Here is a 15147-nt window from a genome sequence, read left to right as displayed (position 1 = left end):
ATATTTGGCACTATATCATCGAGTTGGACGTATTCTATTAAGCTAATAATAGTCTATTCATATGTAGTGCCTCGTGCGGTAAGAGTTCTATAGTAATCAGCACCCCCATCGTTTCGGGCATCAGCTGGACGCTTATCCAGGGTGGTTGACCCCACGTGAAGCTGCACCCGAGGAGCTCCAGGCCAAAGAGCGAGTGGACCTGTATATTGGATTATTCTACCGACGACGGCTAGCCTTCCCCGGCTTGGATTATGCTTTGAGTACTTTGATTATTCTATGGATAAAGGCCAACACTGCGGTGTGTTGGAAATACCCCCCCCCGGAAAGGACGACAGGTGAGACGGCGCTCTGCACATTGAGGTCGCCTCACGTCTCTCTGTCGTGGACCGGAGGACGCCGGCCACAGAGGGTCCAACTGCATTCATCTGTGGATCGAGGATCGTTGGGCACCGTGTCGCACATCTGTGGACTCTCCCAAGATACCCTCGGCCAGACGGGATCCAGCCAGTGACTCTCTAACCCCCCCCCCCCTCCAGCTGTCCTACAAGCAGTCGGAACCTTCCCCTAGTGTATCCAGCTATATAATCATTCAAGTATCATCGCTATTGTTCCCTAAATATTCCAGGTTGTATATTTGCTTCCTGCGCAATCAGAGATTGGACATTCGATATTGATCTACCTACGAATACTCATTTGCCATAAAAGTGCATACTATTTCAAATCATAAATGTAATTAAGTGATCGTTGTACATACCTTTTGCTATGTATTAAAACTCAAACTTTCGATTTGGTACATTTGTGTTGGATCCGTTTATCAGGTGGGAGTGTTCAACATATTCATACCTAGTACTGGGTGGCCAGAGTCTAAAGTACAAGAGGTAGTGGTAGTAAGTATCATATCTAACCATACAGTCAGGGAATTGTACCCCTCAGTTACACTATGGGTGCTTTCCTTTAAATTATTATCTGAAAGTTGAGGTAAATTTATATAACATTTTCGAGGGCTTTAATTTTGAAATGCCACATCAGAATGTACTGAATGTTTCTGGGTGACACTCCGAGGTGTTCTGCTATGACTCTGAAGTGGAATTGGCCTTGAACTATGGGTGCTTTCCTTTAAATTATAATCTGAAAGTTGAGGAACGATTGCTAGTTTATGAAATTTTTTTTTTATCCACTTTTTCTCCCATTTTCTATATTTTCTCCCATCCCAATTTCGTATCATCCAATTCAACCCTCCCCTGTCACGGACGCTGTTTCTTGCCTCCCACAAGCCGGCTGCAATGTGGACTAAGTCATACATAGCACAAGTCCCCTCCGGTACTTGAGGTAACAGCAGTCGCATCTTTTCACCTGCGCAGCTCGATCTCTCAGTGGCGAGGAGTAACGCGTGGGAGGCTCACGCTGCTCCCGACACTTCCTGATTCTACTGCGCAGGCGCACCAACCGACCTGTAGGAGTCGCTGTCCACAACGCCCGATCCCCACCCATCAGTTTCCCACCCCCTAATACGGCCAATGTGTATTAGTACGGACGACCAGCTAAACTGAAAGCAAATGTGGAGCGCTGAGCTCGAACTGACGAGCCCAGTGTCTCCAGCATTTCGTGGCGAGCGCCTTGCCCACTACGCCACGTAGCCGCCCTAGTTTATGACATTTTAGAGGGCTTTTGTTTTGAAATGCCACATCAGAATGTACTGAACGTTTCCGAGGGCTTTTATGTTGAAATGCCACATCAGAACGTCCTTTCCCTTTCTGAATGTAGCGTTTCATGTCTTCGTGTATACGATATGAAATATTCATTTGTAACTGAACATAACATCTCTTGCTAAATCGTATGAGATACGAAGGGGTGAAGGGGAAACAGGATGGCAACTGTCTGTACACAGGAAGGCATTAAGGAAAAGGTAACGTTAGCATGAACTAAAAACCTTTTTACCGTAATAAATGTATGCGCAAACGAAAATAAACGGGTGGACCACTTGACTGTGATATCCGAATTGCAGGCTGGCTTGACCCCAGTCCCGATGGCGTAAATACTTTACCCAAGGCAGTTGTCCTTCCGTGTTCGGTTTGCGTGCCGTGATTGGCCTCTCAGCGCCCAATCGCGTTAGCCCTACTACTCGCTCAATATACTACTATCACTTCAGTTCCACAGCCCCATTTCCTCGTATTGTTTTCCCCTCCGCCGTGCATCATATACTAAAACTAATTATGCTTAGTATTTTTAAATGCTTTATGGCTAATAAACTAGACTAAATATAGCCTATAGAACAGATTTTTACAGCCTAACATTAATATAGAGAGATGAAAAGAATACGTTATTTATATTGATTGATTGATTGAAAAGTTTATTAACAGATTGCAGAATGGGGGCGGCTACGTGGCGCAGTGGGCAAGGCGCTCGCAACGAATGCTGGAGACTGGGCTCGAACAGGATGCCTCCTGTTCGAGCTCCGCTCTCCACATTGCTTTCAGTTTAGCTGGTCGTCCACAGTAATACACATTGGCCGTATTACGGGGAGGGAAACTGAAGGGTGGGGATCGAGCGTTGTGGACAGCGACTCCTACAGGTCGGTTGGTGCGCCTGCGCAGTAGAATCAAAGCCCAGACCCCCGACGCTGAAAGATCGAGCCGCGCAGGTGAAAAGATGCGACGGCTGTTACCTCGAGTATCGGAGGGGACTCGTGCTATGTATGACTTAGTCCACATTGCAGCCGGCTTGTGGGAGGCAAGAAACAATGTTCGAAGACAGGGGAGGGTTGAATTGGACGATATGAAAATTGGGATGGGAGAAAAATTGGACCAAAAAAATAAAACAGATTGCAGAATGGGTACAGTACAGTACAGCTCAATACATACAATTGTTAAGGGGATGCAGACCAGAGAAAGACTTTCGTCTTGTTTACATCAGGGTCCCCCATTTTCAATTCATATAGACATTTATGACATACACAACATACATGACATTTATGGCACAGGGACATATAGGTATTTAGTACTGATACATTTGTGACTTAAACGGTATTCAAATATACATTTACATTTACATTTACATTTAGTCATTTAGCTGACGCTTTTATCCAAAGCGACTTACAAGTTCTGTACGACAAGCCATCAGGAAGAGCACAACTCTATCAGCTGAGTAACAATGTTCATCAAAGTGTTGAGTGCTACAGTGTAGGTTAGTTTATTAGGACAAGTGCATGACAGTATGGTTAGTTAGGGTTAGATTTTTTTTTTTTTTTTTTTTTTTTTTTTTATAGTACTGTTACCCCTAGATCCTGAGAGTATATACATATGGGGAGGGGACTGTACATTAGGAGGGGGTGGGTGGGTGGGTGGGAGAGAAATATACATACGGCGGGAGGGAATATATACATGCGGTGGGGAGGAGACTGTCTATCCAACTGCAGAGCGGAAGGACTGGGAGACCCATGTTACTGACCAAACACTCTAAGTGATGGCTGTTGGAATGCAGAGCTAACACTTGTTGTAACAAAGAAATACCAATTACAACAACTTTAATAGTGGCATAGTAAAAAACCGGACACTTTCAATATTTCACAGGCAATAGGCAGTCCGTTTCATATTCACTGTGAAGAGTATGGCAATGTTTGATTTATTGTTCACCAGATCACCATCTCTCACTATGGCAGAAAGTGCTATAACTTGGATTGCATTCAGGTTTCATCCATCTTGTTGTCAAATTCTGATTGAAAGAGACATAGTCTGGATATACAGTACATGAAAGGAAATGGGTTAACAAATTGTACCTGAATTTACAGAGGAGGAACTACAGGTTCTGCAAGCGGAGCAGGCAAGAAGGGAGGACATGTGGTAAATGCACAAATCACAACATGTAAATAAGACTGTTTTTGAGTTACTTTTGACATTGAGGGAAATGTTCCATATCCATTTCCAGTTTCCAGTTCCAGTTTCTCTCTGCATGTACAGAGATGAGAAGGGTACCTAGCTATCTTCTTGTCTGACTCAACAATTATCTTGATCACTGCTGCTGCTTCTGAATTAGGGATGGGCTGTACTGTACCTCCCGATTCAATCCAAACAAACACATCAATGACGTTTTGATATCCATCATGCAGGCGTTTCTCCTTTGGTCCACGTCCTCTGAACTCATGTTCAACCAGGCTTTCTGAATACGACCCATCTCTCCCTCTGTGATTGATTGATTGATTGATTTATTGATGATTGATTGATTGATTGATTGATTGAAAACTGTATTAACAGATGGGTACAATACACAATACAGTACAGCTCAATACACACAATTGTTAAGGGGATGCACATTGCACACCAGAGAAAGACTTTCATCTTGTTTACATCAGGGTCCCCCATTTTCAATTCATCAGGAGTAATGTATATTGTTTTAATGTATATTGTTATAATAATGTAATAATACATACATTATTACATTTTCTTTTATAAATACATAATAATAATAACCCGGAAGCGTCCAGTTGCTAAGCAACCGCTGCGAAACTCACCAAGGATGGCTAGTCGAAACCACTTGGATTGATATTCATAGTTCAATGTATTTTATGCGCGACTGGGCACTGCGCGTGCGCGCTTGTGTGTGTGTGTGTGTGTGTGTGTGTGTGTGTGTGTGTGTGTGTGTGTGTGTGTGAGAGAGAGAGAGAGAGAGAGAGAGAGAGAGAGAGAGAGAGAGAGAGAGAGAGAGAGAGAGAGAGAGAGAGAGAGAGAGAGAGAGCGAGAGAGAAACTCGATGTCTCTGCCATCTGTATTTATTAGTGATGCCTGTATACACTCGCCAGCCTTCAGACGGCTGTCAGCGGCAGCTAGCTGACATTTCGTTTCCATTTGTAATGCATGTTGTCGTAACGTTACTCCAGTGATAGCTGTTACAGTGTAAGCTAACAGTAATAACGGCAGTGTGCAATGGGGTTATCCCAGAGTTCATTTTTATCAGATGGGGGAACCAACAGCGGATATCATGTCCATGGGGTAAGTTGGGCAAGGTTGCATGAGATTATACTGCTGCTATCTTCAGCGAGGTAATGTATTAATACGAAAGCATGTCCAAGACACTTGCATCAGTTAAATGCGATGGTTTCCAGATTCAGCTTGCTATTGCTAAATGTTGCTAACGTTACTGTGCCTACTCTTGACTCTTGACTATATTTCATTCGCTACACGATGATGTGGCTAAAGTCATTGGTGGTGTGTCCTGTGATGAGGTGGCAGGGCACACACAACCGGTATTCAAACCGTCAAATAGGCATCGTTGTCACTGCCTGAGAAAGCTAATCAGCGACTGCTGATGCTGACGTGTTCATATTTATCATATGGCATGACTGCGCCTGGAAAACACTCCTCGATGTTGTGCAATGACTAGAAGAGGGTGTGGTTCTCCCTGTCCCTAACTGTGTCCATTGCACTACTGCCCTGGCGACCATAGTGGCATCCTCTTTAAGTTGTTGTTGTTGTTGTTGTCGTTATTATTATTATTATATACATTTCAGATTCAAGAAGACTCGCCTGCTCAGAGGGCTGGTTTGGAGCCCTTTTTCGACTTCATTCTATCGATAGGAAATACCCGACTTGTGAGTTCAAGTGTGGCAGGAGATATCAGCTTTAAGATCATAAAATCCATGGAAGGATGCAAAACTACTAACATTGTCTCTGCATTCTTTGACACGAAAACAGGTTAAATCCATCTCACATTGTCCAAATAGTTAAAGCCCATCTTTCCCCCTCTTTCCACAGAATAAAGAGAGTGACCTACTCAAAGACCTTCTTAAGGCCAATGTTGAGAAACCGGTCAAACTGGAGGTGTACAGCACTAAGACCCAGAGGCTACGGGAGCTGGAGGTTGTGCCCAGTAACATGTGGGGTGGCCAGGGCCTGTTGGGAAGCAGTGTCCGCTTCTGCAGCTTCCAGGGGGCTAATGAGAACGTCTGGCATGTATTGGTAAGTCCAGCTGTCACATATCTCTTGTGGTCGACTTGTATACAGTCAAATATATAGCATTTTAGTTCCAAACACGCACTGCGATCAGAACAAGTGACACAAGTGCTCATAACCACCATTGTATTCTCATGATGTGTTTTGCGGCCATACGTTTTGATTGATTGATTGATTGAAAAGTTTATTAACAGATTGCAGAATGGGTAGAGTACAGTACAGCTCAATACATACAATTGTTAAGGGGATGCAGACCAGAGAAAGACTTTCGACTTGTTTACATCAGGGTCCCCCATTTTCAATTCATCATAACATATATGACATACATGACATACAGATAGACAGTACTGCTACATCTATACATTTATGACATATCAGATTTGCAAATACAGTACTGTTTGTGATACAAAAGTGTCCAGAAAAGGAGTGTATATACATTTGGCATAGAAACTGTACATTGGAGGAGGTTGGTTGGGTGGGGTGGGGTTGGGTGGGTTGGGTGAGGGCTGTACATTGGAGGTGGGGGGGGGGGGGGGGGGGGGTTGGGAAGGGGACACACACACATTTTACACTGTACATTTGAATATTGACAAAGCCTTACTTGGTCATTTACTGTACAACTAGGTTAGGACATTTGTAGGGGCCAGTTTCGAATTGCAGTCTCACGTAGGTGTTTTTTGAGAGTGTTTTTGAAGGTGGGTAGTGATTCACATTCCTTTACAGCTTTCGGCAGGGCGTTCCACATTGATGTGTCATAATTGCGAAACGTGTTTAGTCCCTTGTTTGATCCGAATCTGGGTTTTACATGATTTGTGGAGCTCCCTCTGGTGTTGTGATCGTGGTATTCACTGACCTTTGGGAAGTATTTTGACATGTACATGGGTACCTTGGTCGCGTAGTGTATCTTGTAGACCAGGCCCATTGCAAGTTGCTGTACTCTGTCGTCTACTCTAAGCCATCCTAGGTTGTCAAAGTGGGCAGGGGTGAGGTGGGTTCTAGGAGTCAGGTCAAGTAGTAGTCTGACTAGCTTGTTTTGAGATGTTTGTAATTTGTTTTTTAGTGCCTTTGAGGTGCTTTGGTACCATGAGGTGCAAGCATAGTCGTAGTACCCTTGAATGAGTGCTCCTGCTAGAGTCTTCAGGGTATTCTTGTTTACCAGAGAGGAGATCCGGTACAAGAATCGCGTTCGTTGGTTGACTTTTTTTATTACATTGGATGCCATTTTGTCACAGGAAAGATTAGCCTCTAGGATGGAACCCAGGTAGGTGGGTTATGATGCAGTATCGCAGCTCATTGGCCAAGGTTGTCATTCAATGATGGAATATTATACTGAATTCACCTCTTGGTATAGCGGTCTATGCTGTCGCCTACGGTGCGGCCGATCCGGGTTCGAAACTCCCTCGGGGCATCGAAATTTAACACAACACAGAGGAGTAACATTGATTGATTGATTGATTGATTGAAACGTTTATTAACAGATTGCAGAATGGGTACAGTACAGTACAGCTCAATACATACAATTGTTAAGGCGATGCAGACCAGAGAAAGACTTTCGTCTTGTTTACATCAGGGTCCCCCATTTTCAATTCATCATAACATATATGACACACACGACATACAGATAGACAGTACTGCTACATCTATACATTTATGATATACCAGATTTGCAAATACAGTACTGTTTGTGATACAAAAAGTGTACAGAAAAAGAGTATACATTTGACGTAGAAACTGTACATTGGAGGAGGTTGGGTAGGTGGGGTGGGGTTGGGTGGGGGGGGGGGGGGGGCACACTGTACACTGTACATTGGAATACTGACAAAGCCATTGGAATACATGGAATACATACGACGGTCACACCCGGGAGGAGCGGAAATCGAACCGGGAACCACCAATAACCACCATATAGCACTTGCTCTTGTTTGTTGTTGCTTAAATGTTAAGCATGCTTGGATGTTTCTGTTTCACACAAACAGCAGGACATTTAAGTAAAATTCTTTCAGTAACTTTCCGTTCCCTGTTAGGATGTAGAAGCACGCTCCCCGGCTGCTCTGGCAGGCTTGCAGGCCCACCATGACTTCATTGTGGGAGCTGACCAGGTGTTGCAAGATGTAAGATGTGTTTATTGTGTTCTCCTCTCGTTGGATGACACGAGAATTATTGCAGTCAGTCAGTTCAATGCATGGAGTTGTTCCCTAAGCATGTTTAAATATGCTTAGGGAACGTATGGTTAGTTCAGGATCTTTTAGAAGTCTATTCTATTGATCCCTAATCAAGCCCCTCCTGCTTTTCACACCATCGTTTTTATCTTTATCTTCCTTTACCGTATTTACCATATATCCACATCTGTCTGTACATACCTGCATATAATCCTTTTTACATATCTGTAGATATATCTGTACATATCCCTTACCTACTCTTACTAGTTATGCTGCTGGCCAGTATGACTTACTACCATAGTGTCTATATACCTGTATTACTGTACATAATAATACTATGTACATCTGATTAACACTATTACCCAGTAGTACTCATTTATATATTCTATACCCAGTTTAATCACCTGTCCTTTACTGTTACATTTGCACTCTGGTTGGATGCCAAACTTATTTTCGTTGTACTGTATTTGTGCTGTATAATGACAATACATTTTAATATAATCTAATTAAATTAAACCAGCACCAGCCAACTGTTAGCGTGTGTTAGCAATGTCAGTGTAAGTCAACAAAACCATTATCCTTAAAATCAATTCCGTATAGTTCCAGAGCTGTAATAGTAGGAATAAATAATGTAATTGTTTGAAAGGACTGTTTTCGATTTTGAGAGTAATGGTCTTATACCCAATTGACTGGCACCGGTATTACTAACAAATGCTGAGGAGCATGGTGCCGATTTCTCTGGGGGGAAAAGTGTGACAGTTTTTCTTAATGTACTAGGGGGTCTTGATTAGCGATCAATAGGATAGTGATGTGGAATAATTTGACAAGATTATTCACAGAGGCTGACAACAGTCTTTGATTAAGGATAGAGTTTACTGACAGAATGGCATGTTGCAACACAGAGAGGCCTACTGTAGGTTACAGCAATGGGCCCTAGCCCTGATATCTATAGAATGGCGAGCTAACACATTCTTTAGATTAGATTAGATTAAAATGTATTGTCATTATACAGCACAAGTACAGTACAACAAAAATAAATTTGGCATCCAACCAGAGTGCAAATGTAAACTGCAATAGTAATATACAATGTACAGGTGATTAAACTAGGTGTAAAATATAGAAATGATTACTACTGAGTGTAGTGCCAAATTAGATCTGTGTACAGAGTTGTAATATTAATATGTACAGTAATACAGGTATAAAGACACTATGGTAGTAAGTCATACTGGCCAGCAGCGTAACTAGTAAGAGTAGGTAAGGGATATGTATAGATATAGATATAGTATCTACAGATATGTAAAAAGGATTATACGCAGGTATGTACAGACAGATGTGGAAAGATATATACGGTAATAATACATAATATATATATATATATATATATATATATATATATATATATATATATATATATATATATATATATATATATATCTATATACAGTATTTACAGCATTATTGTACATGCTATCATATATGGAGAGTATACAAAACAAAGTGGTATCTTTATTTACAGACTATGAGTTATAGATATGTTACACAGACTACACGCGTGCGTGCGTGCGTGCGTGTGTGTGTGTGTGATAGAAAGAGAGAGAGAGGGGGGAGATATGGGTGAAGGCTATGTATCATGTGTGCATTAGAAAGAGAGAGAGAGAGAGAGAAGTGTGTTGGTACATTTCCCTGTCAGATCCTGAATCTTCCCTTTCAATATCTTCTAGTATCATTTCATGACATTTCATGATTTCATTTTATGATTATAATTGTTTCTGTGGAATTGTTTCTGCAGTCTGAGGATTTCTTCTCTTTGATTGAAGCCAACGAGGGGAAGGCTCTGAAACTGCTGGTGTATAACGCTGACAATGACCACTGCAGAGAGGTGGTGGTGACTCCTAACGGGGCCTGGGGAGGAGAGGGCAGGTAAGGGCTTCTTCAACAGACCATATTTACTTCACGCAGGGTATCTGTAGGGTTAAAGTCTTAAACAGTATTACATTCATAATTCTTAATTTAAGGCCTTAAAAAGTCTTACATTTCATTTGAACAGATTTAACATTATTGGGGGGCCAGCCCAGCTGTCGGGAGATTAAATCATATTAAATATATGATTTTCTTTTGCATTCAAGTCGTTGTTTTTTGCGGGGCTACCGGGAGCTTGTATGGAACACGCAGCTGCCAGTTCAGTGTCACTATGTTTTTTATAATTTTTTTGCTAGTATGGTTGTGAAATTGGTATTACATGTTGCTCTAAGTGGTATTAAATAGGTCTTGTAAAGTCTTACATTTAACTTGTTGAAACCTGCAGAGATACCCTGACTTTAAAGGAAAGGTCCAGCCACTGTGGACCTATATATATATTATTCTTTTATTATCTCACATAGTTATCATATCGATTGCAACAGACAACATTGTTTTCGTGTGACAGGTGTAGTTTAACCTGTATTGTAGCTATTTTAAACAGGGTGAGACAATGGTGCCCGAGAAATGTATTTTGTGGTTTTCCTCTTTGGAATCTACATATAGGGCATTTTTGGGTCATCTTCATCTCGCTCCTTTTGCATTAGCATAGCAACAAGAGAGGCTAATACTGATAGTGCGCCTACCCCTAGATAACAATGTCCTTCTGTAGTATTGATTACAGCTCAATGAAATTATGTAGATGAACAGATTATATCTACACCACTGTAATTAACACGGCACAATAATTCACTGTCTTCTGATGACATCACTGGAAGCCATATTCAAAGTTAAATGTATTAACTCTTAATAACTGTCAAACTAAATCAATGTGTAGAAAACCGAGTTTTGGGCTTTGTGCATAATTATATATTTTATAATAAATCGGCATTGATTTTTGGTGAAGGTGCCCTTTAAAAAAATACAAAAATGAACTGAATGACAATGCTTTCATATGTTACAGATTGCTCAGCCCATGCTTGTAGAGAGTAGACGCAACAACCAAACAAACTCATTGGTGCTCTTGGTCTTGGTTGTGTGTTGTTGTTTCAGCTTAGGCTGTGGCATTGGTTATGGCTACTTGCACCGGATCCCCACTCGTCCAGTTCAGCCTCACATCCAAAGTGAAGGCACCCTTGCGTCCTCTATGAGCCAAGCAGATGGCACTCAGGAGACACCTGCACATGACACTACTGAGGTACAGTTTATCAAATAATTTTTCTTCAAGATTAGGATGACTTAGGCTCGGTCCACACGTATATGGATATTTCTGAAAATGCATTCGCCCTTCAAAATAATTCCTGTCCACGCCAAAAGTGTTTTTAGAAAATCGCAACAACAAAAACGCAAAAGGTGGTAGGTGGTGATGTGTCATAATTTAAAACCTTATTGTCAAACACCAGAGAAGAACATTAGACATTTTTTTCATCTTTTCATATTCAGATTTAATTATATTTTTTACACTGTTTATTTTATCTCATATTTTTATATTCAGATCAAATTGTATTGCCTATATTCATGTATTTCTACTATTACCAGTGTAATGATGAAGTAAAGCTAGGTTGCACTGTAAACTCGCAATTAGACATAACGGTACTGAACACATGTAAACAAACCGTAGCCGCCATCACTCGCAGGTTCTAGATACATGATCAACACATACAGGATAAGAATTACCCTGCACAAGTTGAGGTCATGATGTCAACTTCTCCAAAAGCTCAGAGGGTTGAAAAATCTCCACCCTGGAAGGCGTTTTCCTAAATCTCCATTTCCAGTGACCTAAAACACTGTTTCCGTGTGGATGGGAGGCCAAAACGCAGAGGAAATACTATTGTATGTTTAAATTTTTTTTTTATTAAAGACGGTTAACCGTAGTGTGGTTGTGAAAGGGTTAACCATTTGTCGTGTGGCAGTGAAAGGGTTAACCTTCTGTATTGTCGCAGTGAAAGGGTTAACCCTTTGGTAGTGTGGTAGTGAAAGAGTTAAGACTTTGCACGTGATTACTCTGAAATTCCAGTTTTCTCAGGTGCCGTTGGTGTCTGCAACTAGCCATGAAGATGATATGGATCTGGATCACACAGAACACACAGAACACGCTGCTCCGGAACCAAATGTTACTCCACCCACACAGACTGTTACAGACCTAGGTAACCAAAACTAACAGGCCTACAAAGCTTCCCAAAGTAGGAACGCTGATCTGGGATCAGTGATCGCATGTCTTAAAGGAAAACTCCAACATTTTGGGAAATTAGCTTATTTAACATCTTCCCTGGAGTTAGACAAGAAGATACATACCTTTTTTGTCTCTGTGCGTGCATTTAGCTTTGGGAACAGTCGCTCCGTTAGCATAGCTTAGCTTCATCACTGGAAGTGAGGGAGGACAGTAGCCTGAGGTTCCCTACAGGTTTGTTGATATTCTCATTCCTTCAAAGGATCCGAACCGATTGAAGTTTATGGATATCATACCATGACTTAAAATCCTCTTACCTTGACGATTAAAAGCCTCCCCAATTTAGAAACGTTAACACGAACCTAAACTAACGTTACAACTAACCTAAAGTTAGTTTAGGTTTGTGTTAACGTTGGATAATGTACAAAATAAACATTTTCCGCTGCTATAAACATCGCACTTTTATTTTGAAAACCCCAGAAAGGAAGTCATTATATTTGCTTTACCATCCTGTTCTGTGTTAGCTCCGGTTACCTCCGAGCGTGCAGCAGTTAGTATTATATTATCAATACCAGCCATTGGATTACTGTTTTCTAAATTGGGGAGGCTTTTAATCGTCAAGGTAAGAGGATTTTAAGTCATGGTATCCATAAACTTCATAAACAAACGTCAGGCTACTGTCCTCCCTCACTTCCAGTGATGAAGCTAAGCTACGCTAACGGACCGACTGTTCCCAAAGCTAAATGCACGCACAGAGACAGAAAAGGTATGTATCTTCTTGTCTAACTCCAGGGAAGATGTTAAATAAGCTAATTTCCCAAAATGTTGGAGTTTTCCTTTAAGCTACGTTCAGACTGCAGACAAAAGTGGTCCAAATCCGATTTCTTTGCTCACACGTATGTGACTCAGATCAGTTTTTTTCAGTGTGAACGGCACAAATCACATGCAATCTGAACTTTTCAATTCAGATTTGGGACACTTTCATATGTGGTCCTAAATCAGATACAGGTCTGATTTTTTGCAACGTGACCTCAGTCATGTGACTTTCATGCAACTTTTACGTCACTCTAGATTGACATTTGTCACCATTTATTTTATTGTTCATTTGCGCATGCGGGTCAGTTCAGGAGCGTGACCAGTTCACACTGGAATCTGATATTGGCCAAATTTGTTCAATAATGTGAACAGCCAAACAAATAAACCTGATCTGAGCAATCAGGCTTGCTGTGTGAACGTACTGTAGCCTTAATGACCTTATTCGAACAGACTGAAGCTGACTAGATCAGTGTTCCCACTCTTGAGAGGCTTTGTGAATACTGACCCCCTGACTACAGAATGCTTATCTATGCCTGCTAACTCCCACATGTTTGGTTTCTGTATATCATGAGTCTTCAAATGGATATCTGCTCTTTTTCCAATGTCAGATATCTCCACCATCCCCGAGGCAATGACTCCGGACCTGTCCATGATGGTCTCCACCATTGACACGGCTAACAATTCCATGTTTGCTAATTACGGAGACGTCTCTAGCAATCAGCTTAGCATGGGTAGGTAAATTTTATCCAAAGCGCTTTACAACTTATGCCTCACATCCACACACTCACACAGCGACGGCGGAGGCCACCATGCAAGGTGGCGACCTGCTCATCGGTTAGGGGTTAAGTGTCTTGCTCAAGGACATTTCGACACGCTGCTGGGAAGAGCCGGAATCTAACTGGGAACCTTCAGATTACCAGATGACCGCTCTACCTCCTGAGCCACTGTTGCCCCCAGTGATTCAACCAGATGAAACCAGAAATCTATTTTCTGGCACTCCTAAATTGCACTTACTGGTATCTTCTTCTTCTCACAGATGACTCATCATTTGGCGATAAGGTGCCTTCATCTCCAGAGGAGGAGGGGGAACCGGACGCCCAGGAAGCAGAGGAGAGGCGTCTAGTAGACCTGAGCGACCCTCCTCCTGCCGTCACTGAGGTCACAGGTGATGTTGTTCGACCTGACGTCACCAAAGAAGCCTTGTGTGACAGCGGTGCCTCACATCAGCAAGGTATGGACCTCACAGCCTCGAGCTCAGAACATAAGGAAGAGGAATCCTCAGAGCCACCGCCCTCAGAAGAATAAAAGGATTCCGAGTAGCTTTCTCAACTTCAAAAGAGTTTTTTTTCTTTTTTTTTTTTAAACCTTAGCCCTATTTGCTACTTACCGATGATGTTGTTGATCAATAGAGTCTCAGTATTGATTGATTGATTAAAAACTTTAATTAACAGATTGCAGAATGGGTACAGTACAGTACAGCTCAATACACACAATTGTTAAGGGGATGCAGACCAGAGAAAGACTTTCGTCTTGTTTACATCAGGGTCCCCCATTTTCAATTCATAATGACATTTATGACATACACAACATACAGATATACAGATATAATAATCTAATCTAATCATCTAATCTAATCATGACATTTATGACAATCAGGGAATGTACTAGATGTCAGTTGTCTTCAGTCAGCCGAATCACAAGTGTGATGAACAGCATGGATTGCGCTGAGAAAGGACTCTACAGATCAACCACATCATTGGTAAACAGCAAATAGGGCTAGGGTTCCAGAAATTCCTATCCCTTTATGGCTAACCTGCATTAGAGGAGACTGAGTAAGATACAGAATTATACTATAGAAAAGTTATCTTATTTAAGTTGCATCAAGTTTTTTTCATTTCCAAGAATTGTATTTATATAAAGTTACTACCACTGCTGTAAGCTAAATTGCACATCTCAGTCAAATATTATATTATTGATTGGCTATTGCTGGTCAGGTTATTAGTACAATATGAATGTAGTCTTTTTTTTTTTTTTATCCACAACAAACTGAAGGATTCCCAGGTGTATATTCTAAACCTAAATTGCTGTTAAAATCTAATTG

General features: G+C 41.5%; 1 protein-coding gene across 2 annotated transcripts; it reads left to right on the top strand.

Annotated features, from left to right (window-relative positions):
- The first annotated feature begins 4848 nt into the window (after nucleotides 1–4848).
- On the top strand, nucleotides 4849–14412 carry LOC311238096 (Golgi reassembly-stacking protein 2-like). Of its 2 annotated transcripts, none has more exons than XM_084326074.1 (9): nucleotides 4849–4985; nucleotides 5504–5584; nucleotides 5748–5951; nucleotides 7970–8056; nucleotides 9894–10024; nucleotides 11114–11258; nucleotides 12087–12207; nucleotides 13655–13777; nucleotides 14083–14412. In XM_084326074.1, exons 1-9 carry the CDS (start codon nucleotides 4920–4922, stop codon nucleotides 14349–14351), a joined length of 1227 nt encoding a protein of 408 aa, XP_084182200.1. In that variant the 5' UTR covers nucleotides 4849–4919; the 3' UTR covers nucleotides 14352–14412. The 2 variants fall into 2 exon arrangements, with proteins under 2 accessions (XP_084182200.1, XP_084182199.1); XM_084326073.1 differs by having other exon boundaries at nucleotides 12078–12207.
- Nucleotides 14413–15147: the final 735 nt, after the last annotated feature.

Source organism: Notolepis coatsorum, assembly GCF_963971535.1.
Source record: "Notolepis coatsorum genome assembly, chromosome: 12".
Taxonomy (NCBI): Eukaryota; Metazoa; Chordata; class Actinopteri; order Aulopiformes; family Paralepididae; genus Notolepis; species Notolepis coatsorum.
The sequence above is the reverse complement of the archived record's forward strand: the minus strand, read 5'-3'. Positions and strand labels throughout refer to the sequence as shown.